A 15,643-nucleotide genomic window follows, 5' to 3' on the forward strand; every position below is an offset into this window, starting at 1 on the left:
TAGGTGCGGGGGACGCACGCCGCATGTGCCCGGGGCAGCGGGGGGGGGCGCGTCCCGCCAGGAAGGAGCCACAGCTGTGAGCGGGCGGGAGAGGCATGGGGCTCCCTGGCAGCAGCAGGCATTCGGCCCCTGCCACCCACCCGGCTCCTGCCACCCCCCTTTTTTGGCTCCGCCCCCGTCCTGATATTTTATACTGGTAATCTGGTCACCCTAAAGGAACCAGAACAAGCCTGAGAATGGCTGGGCCTGGACTTTGAAAAGTGCAGCTGCAAATGATCTCAAAGAGGGAAGCGAGGCCAGTGCCCACAAATCAGCCAGACGTGGGCTGAGGATTTCTCTCGTGTCTTTGGAATTATGTTGACAAGCTCCCCCAGCTCGGACACAGAAACCACCCCTGGCTGGGTCCAGGAGAGGCAGTGCCCATGCTTCTGAAAGCGGCTCTGCATCAGATGGAGATTTCTGGTACAGGACTGGAGAGGAAGGGTGGGCTTGTGGGTAAAGCACTTGACTGGGGCTCTGGCGAGTGGCAATCAGTTCCTGCCTCCAGTGTAGGGTTACCATTCGTCCGGATTTACCCGGACATGTCCTCCTTTTTGTACTAAAAATAGCGTCCGGGGGGAATTTGTAAAGCACTCACAATGTCCGGGATTTCCCCCCTCCCCTGGCAGAGCAGACCGAGCGGCTGGGAGGGCTGCAGGGAAGTCCCGGGCTGGACTCCGGAGCAGCTGTAGAGGAGCCGGATCCGCCCTGCATTCTGAGCAAGTGTATCAGCACAAAGTGCAGCCCTCCCCTTTTGCAACTGGGAGCGGTTTCTGCCATGCAGCGTAGCAAAACGGGAGCGAGAGCACTTTGTGCTGATACAAGGGCAGCTCTCCCCTGCAGTCCGGTCCGGGCCAGGGACCGGGTTTTGTTGTGCAGGGCCAGGGACCCGGTTTTGTTGTTCTGGGGAGCTCAGCCACGTGTCCGGCTCGCACAGAGCCCAACACCCTGTTCTGAGCAGCAGGGTAAGGGGGCCAGGGGGCAGGAAGGTTCTGGAGGTGGCAGTCAAGAAACGGGGGGGGGGCTTTTTGGGGGGAGTGGAGAAAGTTTTGGGCAGTCAGGGTACAGGTAGGGGGTAGGGTCCTGGGGGGCAGTTGGGGGGGGGTCTTAGGAGGGGGCAGTTAGGGGACAAGGAACAGGGAATCTTAGGTAGGGGGTGGGGTTCTGGAGGGCAGTTAGGAGCAGGGGTCCCAGGAGGGGGCAGTCAGGGGACAAGGAGCGGGGTGGGGGGCTGAGAGTTCTGGGGGGGAGCTGTCAGGGGGCAGGAGTGCGGAGAGGGATCGGAGCAGTCAGGGGACAGGGAGCAGAGGGGTTTAGATGGGTTGGGAGTTCTGGGGGGGCTGTCAGGGGGCAGGAGTGCGGAGAGGGATCGGAGCAGTCAGGGGACAGGGAGCAGAGGGGTTTAGATGGGTTGGGAGTTCTGGGGGGGCTGTCAGGGGGCAGGAGTGCGGAGAGGGATCGGAGCAGTCAGGGGACAGGGAGCAGAGGGGTTTAGATGGGTTGGGAGTTCTGGGGGGGGCTGTCAGGGGGTGGGGAGTGGTTGGATGGGGCGTGGGAGTCCCAGGGGTCTGTCTGGGGGTGGGGGTGTGGATAAGGGTTGGGGCAGTCAGGGGACAAGAGGCAGGGAGGCTTAGATAGGGAGTGGAGTCCTGGGGGGCAGTTAGGGGCAGGGGTCCCAGGAGGGGGCAGTCAGGGGACAAGGAACGGGGGGAGGGTTGGGGGTTCTGGGGGGGCGGGAAGTGGGAGGGGCAGGGGCGGGGCTAGGGCGGGGCTCCTCCCGTCCTCTTTTTTGCTTGCTGAAATATGGTAACCCTACTCCAGTGTGAATTTCTTGCTCGTCAGTCAGTGCTTCAGTTTCCCACCCGTGTATCTCTCGCTCCCCATGACTTTAGAAGAGGAACACTTCCGAACTAGAGCTGGTGGAATATTGGCAATTTTTGGGGAAAAAATTGAAAAGAGAACAATAAAGCTGAAATATCAAAGTGTCCCTTGGAACAAGAATGCTGAAAATGCTTCAGTTCAGACCCCCCCCCCCCCCCTTGTTTCATTTTGATCCCGGAGGTTCATTTTGGTTTGCTGGTGTTTCGCATTAGGGAGTGGGGTGGATTGACCTGGGAATGTCCTTTAGTTTTACTGGGGCTGTCTGCATGGGGGATGGGAGAGCAGGGGATGACTTTAGGTGAGGGATGGTACCTGAGCCTGTAACCTGAGCCAGGAAGGGGGTGGGGAGTCCACACCTTTGCCTGAGAAGCTGGACAAAGGGAGAGAGCCTGCTGGAGGGGTTTTTAAGTTTCAGTTTGGGACTGGCTGGGAAGGGGCAGGGAACCCCAAGTCTGTGGTCTAAGATCCTTGCCCCCCAGAGGGACCTGGCTGAGGGGTCCTGGTTGTACCTACAAGCCCTACTTGAGACTGTGTTTCTGTCATCTAATAAACCTGTTTTGCTGGCTGACTGAGTGTCACGGTGAATCGCAGGAAGTGGGGGGTACAGGGCCCTGACTCCCCCACACTCCGTGACCCCTGGTCACCTTTTGTGAAATATGACACGGTACCATGTTGGCAACAGGAACCGAAATGATAAACATGTCACCAAAATGTACATGCTGCTGCAAAACATTTTGATTTTGATAAAACTGGAGGTTTGGGATCTGGCAGACTGGGGCTGGACTGGTTATGGAGAGAGATCTGTACACAGGAGCTCAGCCGACTCCCCTCCACCCGGAGAGCCGATTGCAGAGTTGGACACTGAGGAGTTGCTGATATTCAGAACAGAGTTCGTGCCACTGTTTCTGTAGCATCCCTGCCAGCTGTCAGCCTGCTCCAGCAGCAGGGCTCTGAGCCATGCAGTGAGAGATGGACACACCTGGGGAGAGCAGGGGAGACGTGCAAGGGGCAGAGGAAAAGCGAGGAGCAGCTGGGGAGGAGAATGGCTCTTGTCGCTAAAAGGGGAAGGGGGGACAGGAGGGAAGGAAGGGGGTGGGATGAGGAGGAGATGGAGAGGTGGGGAAGGGGTATGGGATGGGGAAGAGAAGGGGACGGGGGAAACAGGGGCAGGGGGAAAGAGGAGGGGGTAAGGGAGGTGGTTAGATGGGGAGGAAATGGAGCTGTGGAGAAGGAGCATGGGATGGGGAAGAGAAGGTGATAGGAGAAGTGGGGGCAGGGGGAAGCTGGAGTCCAGCATGTGGCATCCACTTGGCAGATGCTGGGGCTCCCCTGTTAAGCAGGCCCATCGAACCCTCACCCTGACAAGCCCCACCTCCCCCGCATCTGTACCACCCCGATGAGCCTCCCAGACACCCTCCCCACTAAGCCCCAACCACTTGCACCTGGACCCCCATCCAAATGAACCCCACCTCTCCTGCATGTAGGCCCCCCCTGCTGAGCCCCAAACACCTTCACCTGGATCACCTGCAGAGTCCCATTGCCCCTGCACCTGGAACCCCCCAAATGAGCTTCTGTTCATCCAGATCTCCCACTGAGCCACCCGCGCCCAGACTGCCCCACAGAGAACTCTCTTACCCACACCTGGATCTCCCCACACTAAGTCCCTCTGCACTTGGATCCTGCTGCCGGGCTGAGCCTGCTCACCCACACCTGGTGCACCTGGCACGGGGGGCAGGGCCCCAGGGTGATTCTGGGACAGGCCTGGCCCCTGCGCTGTGTCAGGGTCGGGTGCAGCCTCACTGAGGCATACCTGTCCTGGGATGGGATGGGGTGGGTTGGGGTGGGGAGAGGCTGCAGGGTAATCTCCCACCTCCATGCAACCAGTGGCCTGTGCTCCCCCCTGCCATGTTGGAGCCTCCACATTTATTTATTGACAACATTTGCAGAATTTTAAAATAGTGTGTGCAGAATTTTTAATTGTTTGGTGCAGAATCCCCTCAGGAATATGGGTGCTGTGCAGCTGTGCTTGGTGGGACTGTGAGGAAGGAGGTGGGCAGTGGGGAGGTACATGGGTGGGGGCACTGGGCGAGCAGTGTGGTGTGCAGGGTCCTGTGCAGTTGTGGTGGGAGGCCAGCGGGGGAGGTCTGTGGGCGATGGGGTGCTGGGCATAAGTAAGGGGCTCTAAGCAGGGGAGTAGTGTGGTGCAGGCCCCGCCCATAAGGGGAAGGGGCATGCTGGCAGCACAGGGCTGGGCTGGTTTGTAAACAGTGCCCTCTGCTGGACTGAGGAGAGTGGGGCCACTCCCACCGTGCTAAGCCTCATTGCCCCCAGCCCACCCTTCGCTCTGGAGACTGACCATCCTGCCCCCTGCACCTTGCCCCAGGGGGGCCCACAAATACTTCCTGTGGCTGGGAGGCGTCTGAGAAATGAGAAGACCCTGCCGGTCTGCTGGGGGGACCAAGGAGCTCTCACCTTCTCCCCACACCCTGGAGCCTCCTGGCTGCTCTGAGCATGGTGGGGGGAGGATTCTGCTTTTCTGTCCCTCCTCCCCTGTAACTAGTGTGATTGTAGCTGGGGCAGCAAGTGCTGGGTTGGGGATTCTTGTTGTTTCAGGAGCCGGTGACCTTCGAGGAGTTAGCTGTGTATTTTACCCAGGGGCAGGGAGCACTGCTGGACCCCACTAAGAGAGCCCTCTACAGGGATGTCATGCAGGAGAACTACGAGATGGTGACCTCGCTGGGTAAGGGATTCCTGACCCCTTGGCTATTGGAAGCTGGGGGGGTCTGCGTGTCTGACACTGGTCAGGTTCTTCCCTCATCACTCTCCAATGAGACCAGGGTGTCAAAACCTAAGGCACATATTAAATCATCCCCACCGGACCCCCCCAGCTTGCAAGGTGGAGAAGCCGTGTATTGTCCTGTCTATGTTGTTTCTCGGTCACACACAGAATCCCTCTTCTCCCTCCTCCTTGGGAACAGCTCCAGCCCGGTGGAGGGCTCTGGGTTCCGCAGGTTTAGAAATAGGCAGGGGTTTAACACTAGAGCTGGGTGTGCATCACAATTCCCCTCACATCCCCAAATGTCTGCCTCCCCCGAGGGGGCTCAATGACCATGTTCCTGTCCTCTTAGATTCCACATTCCCTAGCACAGCTAGGGTGACCAGATCACCCAAGTCAAATATCGGGATGGGGGGGGTGTGGCAAAAAAAAGAAAAAAACACACTTCCTCTACAAGCGCTGGAGGGAGGCCCGGGAGACGCAGGGGAAGCGTGGGGCCAGGGTGAGTGAGAGTCCGGCCTGGCCCTGAGCAGGCAGGACTCAGTTGAGCGGTAGGGAGAGTAGGTGGGCGGCCTGCGGGGCCAGGCGGCGGCTGTTCTCCACCCCAGGCAGCGGGACTCAGGAGCAGCCGCTGCTGCAGCTCCCACTGCCATGGGGGAGGAAGCGGACGATGGCCAAGCTCAGCGGCTGCGGCTCTGGCACCCGGGCCTGAACCCCCCGAGCCTGGGCCTGCTGCGGGGACCCAGCAGTGCGCACGCTGCGTGTACCCAGCCCCTGGCCAGTCGCGTCTGGGCTGCTGCCCAGCTGGTGCTATCCCACGGCGGCCCTGGAGTGGGGGCAGCAGGCCCCAGCCCCCCCCATCCTGCTCAGGTCCTGCAGGGAAACAAATGGGCCTGGGCTGCCAATGCCTCCGCCCCGGGGCCGCCGCGGGATTGCACCAGCTGGGCAGCAGCCCAGACGCAAGTGGCCAGGGGGTTGGCGCAGTTTTCGCACTGCTGGGTCCCCGCAACAGGCCCGGGCTCGGGGGGTTCAGGCCCGAGCACCAGAGCCGCAGCCGCCGAGCTTGGACATCGGCCGCTTCCGCCCCCCGCGGCAGTGGGAGCTGCATCAGAGGCAGCTCCCAAGTCCCTCTTCCCAGGGAGGGAGAACAGCCGCCGCCTGCCCCGCGGGCCACCCCCGTACTCTTCCTACCACCCGACTGAGTCCTGCCTGCTCGGGGCCAGCCCGGACACTTACTCACCCCAGCCCTGCGCTCCGCCTGCGTCTCCCGGGCCTCCCTCCAGCGCTTGTGGTGGGAGGAGGAATGGTGAGCCTGGGGAAGAGGTGGGGATTCGGGGAGGGAGCCAATGGGGGGAAGAGGGGGCGGAGTTGGGGGGGGGGGGCGCGAGCACTTCCGGGCTCTGGAGCATTTCCTTGTTTGTCCAGTGTCCCAACCGCACATCGGTCGGGACGCGGGACAAACATGGAAATATCGGGACAGTCCTGATAAAATCGGGATGTCTGGTCACCCTAAGCACAGCACAGGGACAGGTTCCACTCATGGAATGTCCTTTCTGACAGACACTTTCTCAATCCTCCATGCATCTTGATCTGCTCTGATTTCATTCCCTGCACAGGATTCCCCCTTCCAAAACCTGACCTGCTCAGCTGTCTGGAATGAGGAGAAGAGCCATGGGTGCCCAATCTCCAGGCCTGTGAGGAAAGAGAGATCCCAAGAGGCGCCCACACAGGTGAGGACTGACACAGAAACTATCTGGGGAATGAAGGAAGAAGTTGAGAATCCCAGAAATGTGGTATCAGTAACTGCCCTCAGTTCTTCCTCATCTCACCCAGGGCAGGGTTACAGTCAGCAGATATCACTGACATCGCTTCCCACGTGTCCTCTTACCTGCAGGAGTTTCCTTCCCGACGTTCCTTCTCTGTGAAAATTTGGGTGGGATGTGGAGGCAGAATCCAATTGCTCCGTCTGTGCAGCTTTAGTATGTTGCTTTTCCCTCGGTGCTATTCCTCTTAATTTCTCCCCAGCACAATGACTTCTGTCTGGATTGTGTCTCTGTCCAAGCAGGTGATGGGAGAGTGAGTGAGAAGGAGGAGGGGAATTAACAGCAGGAAGTTCCTGGGCACAGGGAATCACAGGGGACCTTTGTGGGAAGAGTGCATAAGTGTTTGGACTGTGGAAAAAGTTTCATATGGAGGTCACACATTGTTTTACATCAAGCAGTCCACACTGGAGAGAGACCTCATAAGTGCTTAGACTGTGGGGAAAGTTTCAGACAGAGGTCAGACCTTGTTAATCATCAAGCAGTCCACACTGGAGAGAGACACCATAAGTGCTTAGACTCGGTAGCGTAGCTAGGGGGTGAGCAGGGGGAGAGGCTGCACCCACTGAGCACATTCTCCAAAAGTGGCTGGTCCGGGTCTGGCGCACCCACGGGGAAAATTGGTGGGTGCTGAGCACCCACTGGCAGCTCTCTGGTCCCCACCCCCCGGCCCAGCTCCCCTCTGCCTCCGCTCCACCCCCTCCCCTGAGCGCGCCGCCACATTCTGCTTCTCCCCCTGGCTCCCCAGCGCTTGCGCCGTGAAACAGCTGATTTGTGTGGCAAGCCTGGGAGTGAGGGGGGAGGGAGGAGGGGGAATGCAGTACGCTGGGGAAGAGGCAGGGCAGGGGGCGGGTATTTGGGGAGGGGTACAATAGGGGCAGGGAGGGGTGGAGTTGGGTCGGGGCCGGGTGGGGGTGCGAGCTCCCACCGGCGCCAAGGAAAGTTGGTGCCTGTGGCCGAGCAACAAAATAACGCAGGGAAAAAAAGCACCGACAAAAGAATGCCGATGAAAGAGCGCATTCCGACACGGGTACATCCAAATAATTTTTGAACTGTGTCATTTTCTTCTGGAGAAGCTTCCATCACATAATCAAATGCGGTAGAAACGTTGTCTGTACACTTGTAACACTTACCACTACAGCATTAGTTGGTCTTGTAACACGTGAATCCCTTGCAAGAGCCAAGGGGCCCAAATTTGTTTAAACATTTTGTCTTCGCCCTTTTGTTGGCACTTTTTTTATCGGTTGACATGTACACTCACTCACCCAGGCACCCACACAAGCATGCATACTCATAAGAATTGTTTCCTGTGGTGTAAACAAATGCTGAACCCTTTGGATGATTTCAAATAGTTCAGTCTGTTTGATTACTTCTTAGTGTGCGGATTGTTTTAGCTTCTCCTCTAGTTTTGAATTATGTGGCACCTTTTCAACAAATCATTTAACACTTTGCTGACCAAATTTGACGGGCATCAAATCATAGATCTGTGAAATTGACCTGGCTGCTGTGTGGAGAGTTTGTTTTTAAAATGTGATTTATTTAAAAATCGTATATTGTTCATATTTATTTTATTTGTTTCTGATAAGGGATGGATAAGCGCACTAAGAAGAAGAAACTATCCGGGTGGGACAGAAAGAAGATGAAGGAAGATGCAAATCAAGTAAAAGAATTCTCAAAATATGTGAGGTTGGAGGCCTACTTCTTCTTATATTCTGGAGTAAAATGCTAAAGAAGGCTTTCCATCTATCCACCTATTTACAGAAAAGTAGTCTCGATCTGGTAACAGCTTCTCATTTGATTCAGATTTTTGAAAATGATATGAAAAACATTTGAAGTGAATTTGAATCTGAATTCAAACAGATTGAGAAGGAAGCAACCGAGTTGGTTTGAAAATGTGATATTACTACGGAATATAAGCAGCACAGAATATGTAAGAGAAAAAGATTCCATGAGGAAATTGTAGAGGATGAAGAAGGAATATTTGATGCCCGGGAGAAATTCATAGTTGAATCCTACTTAGTGTCCTTAGATTCTGTTATAAATAGCAGGAGTAAAAGATTCGAGCATTTTAAAAATGTGGCTGCCAAATTTAGTGGTTTAGATCCAAAGCATTTTGACAACGCTGATAATGTGAAGAAATTAGAATTTTTGGCAGACGTACTCAGATGTGATCGACAGTCAAACCAAAATTGTGGAAGAGTTTCTTTCATTTAAAGACATGTACAAAGACATGAGCACTAGCGATAGGCTAAAGTCAAGTGTCGACGAGAAACCCACCATCAACAGTGTACTGAAATTCATGATCGCCAATGATATGTGTTGCATTTATCCTAACCTTTTGAGATTGTACAACATTTCTCTGACTGTCATAACTATAAAGGGAAGGGTAACAGCTCTCCTGTGTACAGTACTATAAAATCCCTCTTGGCCAGAGACTCCAAAATCCTTTTACCTGTAAAGGGTTAAGAAGCTCGGGTAACCTGGCTGACACCTGACCCAAAGGACCAATAAGGGGACAAGATACTTTCAAATCTTGGGGGGGGGGAGGCTTTTGTTTGTGCTCTTTGTTTGGGAAGTCATTTGCTCTCGGGACTGAGAGGGACCAGACATCAATTCAGGTTCTCCACATCTTTCTAAACAAGTCTCTCCTATTTCAAACTTGTAAGTAAATAGCCAGGCAAGGCGTGTTAGTTTTTCCTTTGTTTTCTCAACTTGTAAATGTACCTTTTACTAGAGTGTTTATCTTTGTTTGCTATACTTTGAACATGAGGCTAGAGGGAGGTCCTCTGAGCTCTTTAAGTTTTATTACCCTGTAAAGTTATTTTCCATACTGATTTTACAGAGATGATTTATACCTTTTTCTTTAATTAAAAGCCTTCTTTTTAAGAACCTGATTGATTTTTCCTTGTTTTTAGATCCAAGGGGGTTGGATCTGTATTCACCAGGAGTTGGTGAAAGGAAGGAGGGGGAATGGTTCATTTCTCCGTGCTTTAAGATCCAAGGGGTTTGGATCTGTATTCACCAGGGAATTGGTGAAGAGTTTCTCAAGGTTTCCCAGGGAAAGGAATCCACTTGGGAATGGTGGCAGCGGACCAGATCTAAGCTGGTAGTTAAGCTTAGAAGATTTCATGCAGGCCCCCACATTTGTACCCTAAAGTTCAGAGTGGGGAAGCAGCCTTGACACTGACCTTGCCAATAAGTAGCGCAGTTGTGGAACGACCCTTTAGCCGACTCAAACTTATAAAGTCCTACTTGCGCTCTACAATGGGTGAAGATAGATTGTCTAGGTTAGCTTTGCTCTCCATTGAAAGACAGTTAGCTACTGAAGTAGATTATAATAAAGTAATAGATAACTTTGCTAGAATGAAGCTTAGCTGAAAGAGGCTGTTGTAGTTGCTTCATAGACGATCATATTGTTTTGATCTTATCTTTTGAAATATAAAATAAGTAAATAACACGTGTTTTTATGTTTCGATTTTATATACAATATAAATAGATGTCATACTGTAAAACTGTTTTTATATTTTAAATCCAAAATAACAATACCATTCTTGTGTTTTTAGGTGCAAAATAAATATGTATAACGAATTTAAAAGTATGTAATTAGTAATTTGATATGTCGGGTGGCGCCTTTTTTTTTATGTGTTCGCTTCCCCTGATGTTAGAACCTGTCTACACCACTGCTTAGACTGAGGGAAAAGTTTCATACGGAGGTCAAACCTTGTTTTACATCAAGCAGTCCACATTGGAGAGAGACCCCATAAGGGCTTAGACTGTGGGGAAAGTTTCATACAGAGGTCAGACCTTGTTAAACATCAGGCCCGAAAGCGTTAAGAACCTTGCAGGCTAATTGACCCAGCTTCAACCTTTATAGAGATGTTAGAAAAGTGTGTAAATGGTATTTGCGGACATTCCAAGTAATACAGACTAGAACTTTGAAATGTAACCTGGTATTGTTAAGAAATTGGAAGAAAATAGTAGTGTTGTTCATTAATTGCAGTTAACTCATGTGATTAACTCAAAAAAATTCATCGTGGTTAGAAAAATTAAACTTGATGAATCCAATTGTAAAACAATAGACTAGCAATTGAAATTTGTTAAATGTTTTTGGATGTTCTTCTGCATTTTCATATATAATGATTTCTCTCACAACAAAGAAGAGGAAGTGTACAGTGCTCACTTTATATTATTTTTTATTACAAATATTTGTACTGTAAACATTCAAAACAAAATAAAATATTTTTCAATTCACCTCATAGAAGTACTGTAGTGCAATCTCTTTATCAGGAAAGTGTAACTTAGAAACAGAGATTATTTTAATTGTATAAGTGCTCTCAAAAATAAAGCAATTAAGAACTCTAGTGTCTAGAAGTCAATTAAGTGCTACTTCTTTTTCTGCCAATCGCTAAGACAAAGAAGTTTGTTTACATTTATGGGACATAATGCTGCCTGCTTCTAATTTATGATGTCATCTGAAAGTGTGAGAAGGTGTTCCCATGGCACGTTTGTAGCTGGCAATGCAAGGTATTGATGTGCAAGATATAATTTAGATAATTTTTTCACTTCAAGGTCCCAGAAACAAAGACAAGGTTTTCATCTCAAGGCCAAAAGACCAAAAACATCAAGACACTTGATCACGGCCTTGGATAGACCAAGAGACTAACTACACTTGACCAGCGCTTGGAGAGCCGAGAAGCTAAACATGCATATGTCCCTTCGTGCTTCGGCCACGATTCAAGTGGACATGCTTCCATGCTGACAATGCTCATTTAAAAAAAATAATTCATTAGATACATTTGTGATTGAACTCCTTGGAGGAGAATTGTATGTCCCCTGTTCTGTTTTACACACATGCTGCCAAATATTTCATAATATAGAAGTCACGGAGAATGACCTAGCACATGTTCATTTTAAGGACACTTTCACTGCAGATTTGACAAAATGCAAAGAAAGTAACAATGTGAGATTTCTAAAGATAGCTACAGCACTCTGCTCAGTGTTTAGGGATCTGAAGTACCTTCCAAAATAAGAGCAGGACGAGGTGTGGAGCATGCTTTCAGAAGTCTTAAAAGAGGGACATGCTGACTGGGAAACTACAGAACCCGAACCACCAAAATAGAAAATAAACCTTCTGCTAGTGGCATCTGACTGAGTTGATGAGAATGAGCACGTCAGTCCGGTCTGGTATGGATCATTATCGATTAGAACCCATCTGTAGCATGGATGCATGTCCTCTGGAATGGTGGTTGAAGCAGGAAGGGACATATGACTCTTTAGCGCAACTGGCACATAAATATCTTGCAATGCCGGCTGCAATAATGCCACGCGTATACCTGTTCTCACGTTCAGGTGACATTGTAAACAAGAAGGGGGAAGCATTATCTCCTGCAAATTGTAACCAAACTTGTTTTTCTGAGTGATTGGCTGTACGCGAAGTAGGACTGAGTGGAGTCTTAGGCTCTAAAGTTTTACATTGTTTTATTTTTCAATGCAGTTATTTTTTGTACATAATTCTACATTTGTAAGTTCAACTTTCATGATAAAGAGATTGCACTACAGTACTTGCAGTCGGTGAATTGAAAAATACTATTTCTTTTGTTTTTTACAGTGCAAGTATTTGTAATAAAAATATAAAGGGCTCACTGTACACTTTATATTCTGTAAAAACAACGAGGAGTCCCTATGGCATCTTAGAGACTAACAAATTTATTTGGGCATAAGGTTTTGTGGGCTATAACCCACTTCATCAGATGCATGGAGTGTATTCTGTGTTGCAGTTGAAATCAATATATTTGAAAATGTATAAAAGATCCAAAATATTTAAATAAATGACATTCTATTATTGTTTAGCAGTGCGATTAATCATGATTCATTTTTTTATTCGCTTGACAGCCCTAGAACATAGTACTTGTAGTAGTCTATGTTAATCTGTAACAAGATATAGATAAGCAGTGTAACCAAAGGGTTCCTATCTAGGACTGTATTTTGTTAATTCAGAAGTCAAAAGGAAATATTAACATTTAGATTAAAATTGGGTGTAATAATATCATTGTATATATATCTATCTTTAAAGTTTGTGCTAAACTGTCTATGAACGGCTTTATGGATAATTACCTTATGTTAATCCATGTAGTTTAATTACCTTTGATGTTTGGGAAATAGGAGGTTACTTCCAAAACCTCTTGTTCCCTCAAGGACTGCCTGCTGTCGAGAGGCTGCAAAAATGTCTATATAAACTCTTGGGACCTGATCCTTTTATGTCCGATCTTCTTAAGCTTTATTCAGGGCGAGTTTGAGTCGTAAGACTGAGATCTCCAGTCCCCTTGGGACTGCCCTGATATTGAACATTTGGACATTGGACTAGAAAGTGATGAAATGATTCTGAAAAGGACTCTCTTCAATTCTAACGTGTCATCTCTATGGTGAAACTGACCTAAGGACTCTATTTGCGTTTGTATGTCTAATGATTTTTTAGCCAATGCTATCTTATCTTCTTTTAATAAATCCTAGTTTAGATAACAAGAATTGGCTTTAAGTGTGTACAGTAACTTCTCACTTAACCTTGTAGTTATATTCCTAAAAAATGCGACTTTAAGCAAAACGATGTTAAGCAAATCCAATTTCCCCATAAGAATTAATGTAACTGAGGGGGTTGGGTTCCAGGGAAATTTTTTTCACCAGACAAAAGACTATATATATATACTGTGTGTGTTTATATATATATAAACACACACAGTATAAGTTTTAAACAAACAATTTAATACTGGTACACAGTGATGATGATTGTGAAGCTTGGTTGAGGTGGAGGAGTCAGAGGGTGGGATATTTCCCTTACTGCTAAATGATGAACTAGCAATTGCCTGAGCCCTCAAGGGTTAACTCTCTCACTCTGCAAGGCAGCAGGAATGGAGGGAGATATGAGCATTAAGCGGGGTGCAGGATCAGGGGGGAAGGGGAATACCCTGACAGCCCCCCTCTTCCTTCCCTCCCCCCCGGCACAGCAAGCAGGCATCTTGGAGAACAGCTCCAAGGCAGAGGGCAGGAGCAGCACATGGCAGTGCGGGGAGGGACACAGCTGAACTGCAGTCAGCTGCTGCACAGGGAACTTTGGGGAGAGGGGAGCTGATAGGGGGCTGCCGGTCCACCCTGGTTCCAAGCCCACACCAGCTCGCTCCAATGGGCTGCTCTTCCTGCAAGCAGTAGACAAAGCAAGCAGCTGCCAAACGTTAGAAGGGAGCATTGCACAACTTTAAACGAGAATGTTCCCTAATTGATCAGCAACGTAACAACGAAACAACCTTAACCTGGATGACTTTAAGTGAGGAGTTACTGTATTTGGGTAAGAACTGAAGTATTCATTAACTTGGTGAGTGATGTTTCTGATTCTTTGGGATTGGTAGAATTCTTTATATGATGAAGATTTTCAATAATCCCCATCAGAATCTCAGAGGACATTTTCCCACATCAGTTATCGTTAAAGACTTGCCTCTGTTGCCACTCTGTCAAATCAGTTATTTTGTTTCAGCATGTCATAACCATACAGCTAAGGGTAGTCTAGAATTCCTCCTTATCTGTAAGGGGTTAAGAAGCTCAAATAACCTGGTTGGCACCTGACCAAAAGGACCAATGGGGAAAGGAGATACTTTCAAATTGGGAGGGGAAGGCTTTGTTTGTGTTCTGTCTTGGAGCCAGAGAGGGACCAGGCAGAAAAAAAAAAACCTCTTAAAACCCTGCTTATGGAAATAAGCATCTAGAATGACAAAAATAGTAAGTAAAGCCAGGCAAGGCGTGTTAGATTATCTTTTGTTTTAGCTTGTGAATTTTCCCTTTGCTAGAGGGAGGTTTATGCCTGTGTTTTGTAACTTTGAAACTAAGCCTAGAGGGAGTTCTTCTGTGTTTGTGAATCTTTTGTTACCCTGTAAAGTTATCTTCCATCCTGATTTTACAGAGGTGATTCTTTTAGATTTTATTTAAAAAAAAAAATCTTTTAAGAACCTGATTGATTTTCAGCGTCCTAAGACCCAGGGGGTCGATTTGTGCTCACTTTGTAACCAATTGGTGAGGATATTATGCTCAAGCTTCACCAGGAAAGCGGGTGTAGGGCCTGGGGGGATATTTGGGGGAAATAGGAATTCCAAGTGGTCCGTTCCCTGATTCTTTGTCTAAATCGCTTGGTGGTGGCATCACACCGTCCAAGGATAAAGGATTTGTGCCTTGGAGAAGTTTTTAACCTAAGCTGGTAGAAATAAGCTTAGGGGGGCTTTCATGCGGGTCCCCATTTCTGTACCCCAGAGTTCAGAGTGGAGAGGGAACCCTGACATGATGGCAGAGCGGTGGGATCATTTTGAACCAGAACCACAGAGGGTTTAAAATGATTTTTTCACTCTCCTTTTCACTGCTTGAAAAGCAGGGAGGTTTTTTTTTAAAAAAGGCCTTTTTTTTTTTTTTTTTTTTTTAAAGCTGAGAGCAGCTGGAGTTTTTCTTTCTCTGCCTGAGGGCAGGGTAGTTAACTTCCTGAAAGGAAAAATTCACAAGCTAAAACAAAAGATAATCTAACACGCCTTGCCTGGCTTTTCTTACTATTTTTGTCATTCTAGATGCTTATTTCCATAGGCAGGATTTTAAGACATGTTGTTTTTTCTGCCTGGTCCCTCTCTGGCTCCAAGAGAGAACAGGAACAAAGAGAACAAACAAAGCCTTCCCCCTCCCCCCCCCCCCCAAGATTTCCAAGCATCTTCTTTCCCCATTGGTCCTTTTGGTCAGATGCCAACCAGGTTATTTGAGCTGCTTAACCTCTTCAGGTAAGGAGGAATTCAAGGCTACCCTTAGCTGTATGGTTATGACACAGCATCTCCCGTACCATGAAGGGTTTAGAGAGCTGAATGATGCATCATGCCTGTGCCAGGTAACTTTCAGTGAAATTAGCCTGTAATTAAAATCCAAAGTTATTACCCATTAAACTTGACAGGAATTCCCTACCTTGTACTCCTGGGCAGCCTCCTCTATGGGAACCACCGTGTGAGCTCTGTGAGCCCGGGACAGATGGCGAACCAGACAGATCAAAGTTTGATCCTTTTCACAGAAGTTTCAGAGAGTCTTGGTGTTCCCCACACACCCCGTCCACTCC

The 15,643-nt window shown here is 49.0% G+C and overlaps 2 protein-coding genes across 8 annotated transcripts in view; both read left to right on the forward strand.

The window, feature by feature from the left end:
- LOC101933603 (zinc finger protein 850-like) overlaps positions 1-10,021 on the forward strand; it is an 89,289-nt gene extending 79,268 nt beyond the window's left edge. The window contains exon 5 of the mRNA XM_065564364.1: positions 8,103-10,021. Coding sequence (XP_065420436.1) covers positions 8,103-8,245 — 143 coding nt within the window. The 3' untranslated portion in view covers positions 8,246-10,021. The remainder of the gene's footprint in view (positions 1-8,102) is intronic.
- Positions 1-15,643, forward strand: part of LOC122172976 (zinc finger protein 585A-like) — a 51,493-nt gene that overhangs the window by 13,384 nt on the left and 22,466 nt on the right. For 2 of the 7 annotated variants that reach the window (XM_065564350.1, XM_065564351.1), the window contains exon 1: positions 15,089-15,317. The exons of 1 other annotated variant lie outside the window; for it this stretch is intronic. Coding sequence is in view for 1 of the 6 variants with exons in the window: in XM_065564352.1 (XP_065420424.1) it covers positions 15,399-15,421 (23 nt within the window). In the remaining 5 variants the exon portion in view is untranslated. Of the gene's footprint in view, positions 1-14,266; positions 15,422-15,643 lie in introns of those variants that run through there. 4 more of the 7 variants (XM_065564352.1, XM_065564349.1, XM_065564346.1 and 1 more) reach the window with 4 other exon arrangements.

This window comes from Chrysemys picta, chromosome 12 (genome assembly GCF_011386835.1).
Source record: "Chrysemys picta bellii isolate R12L10 chromosome 12, ASM1138683v2, whole genome shotgun sequence".
Classification (NCBI taxonomy): Eukaryota; Metazoa; Chordata; order Testudines; family Emydidae; genus Chrysemys; species Chrysemys picta.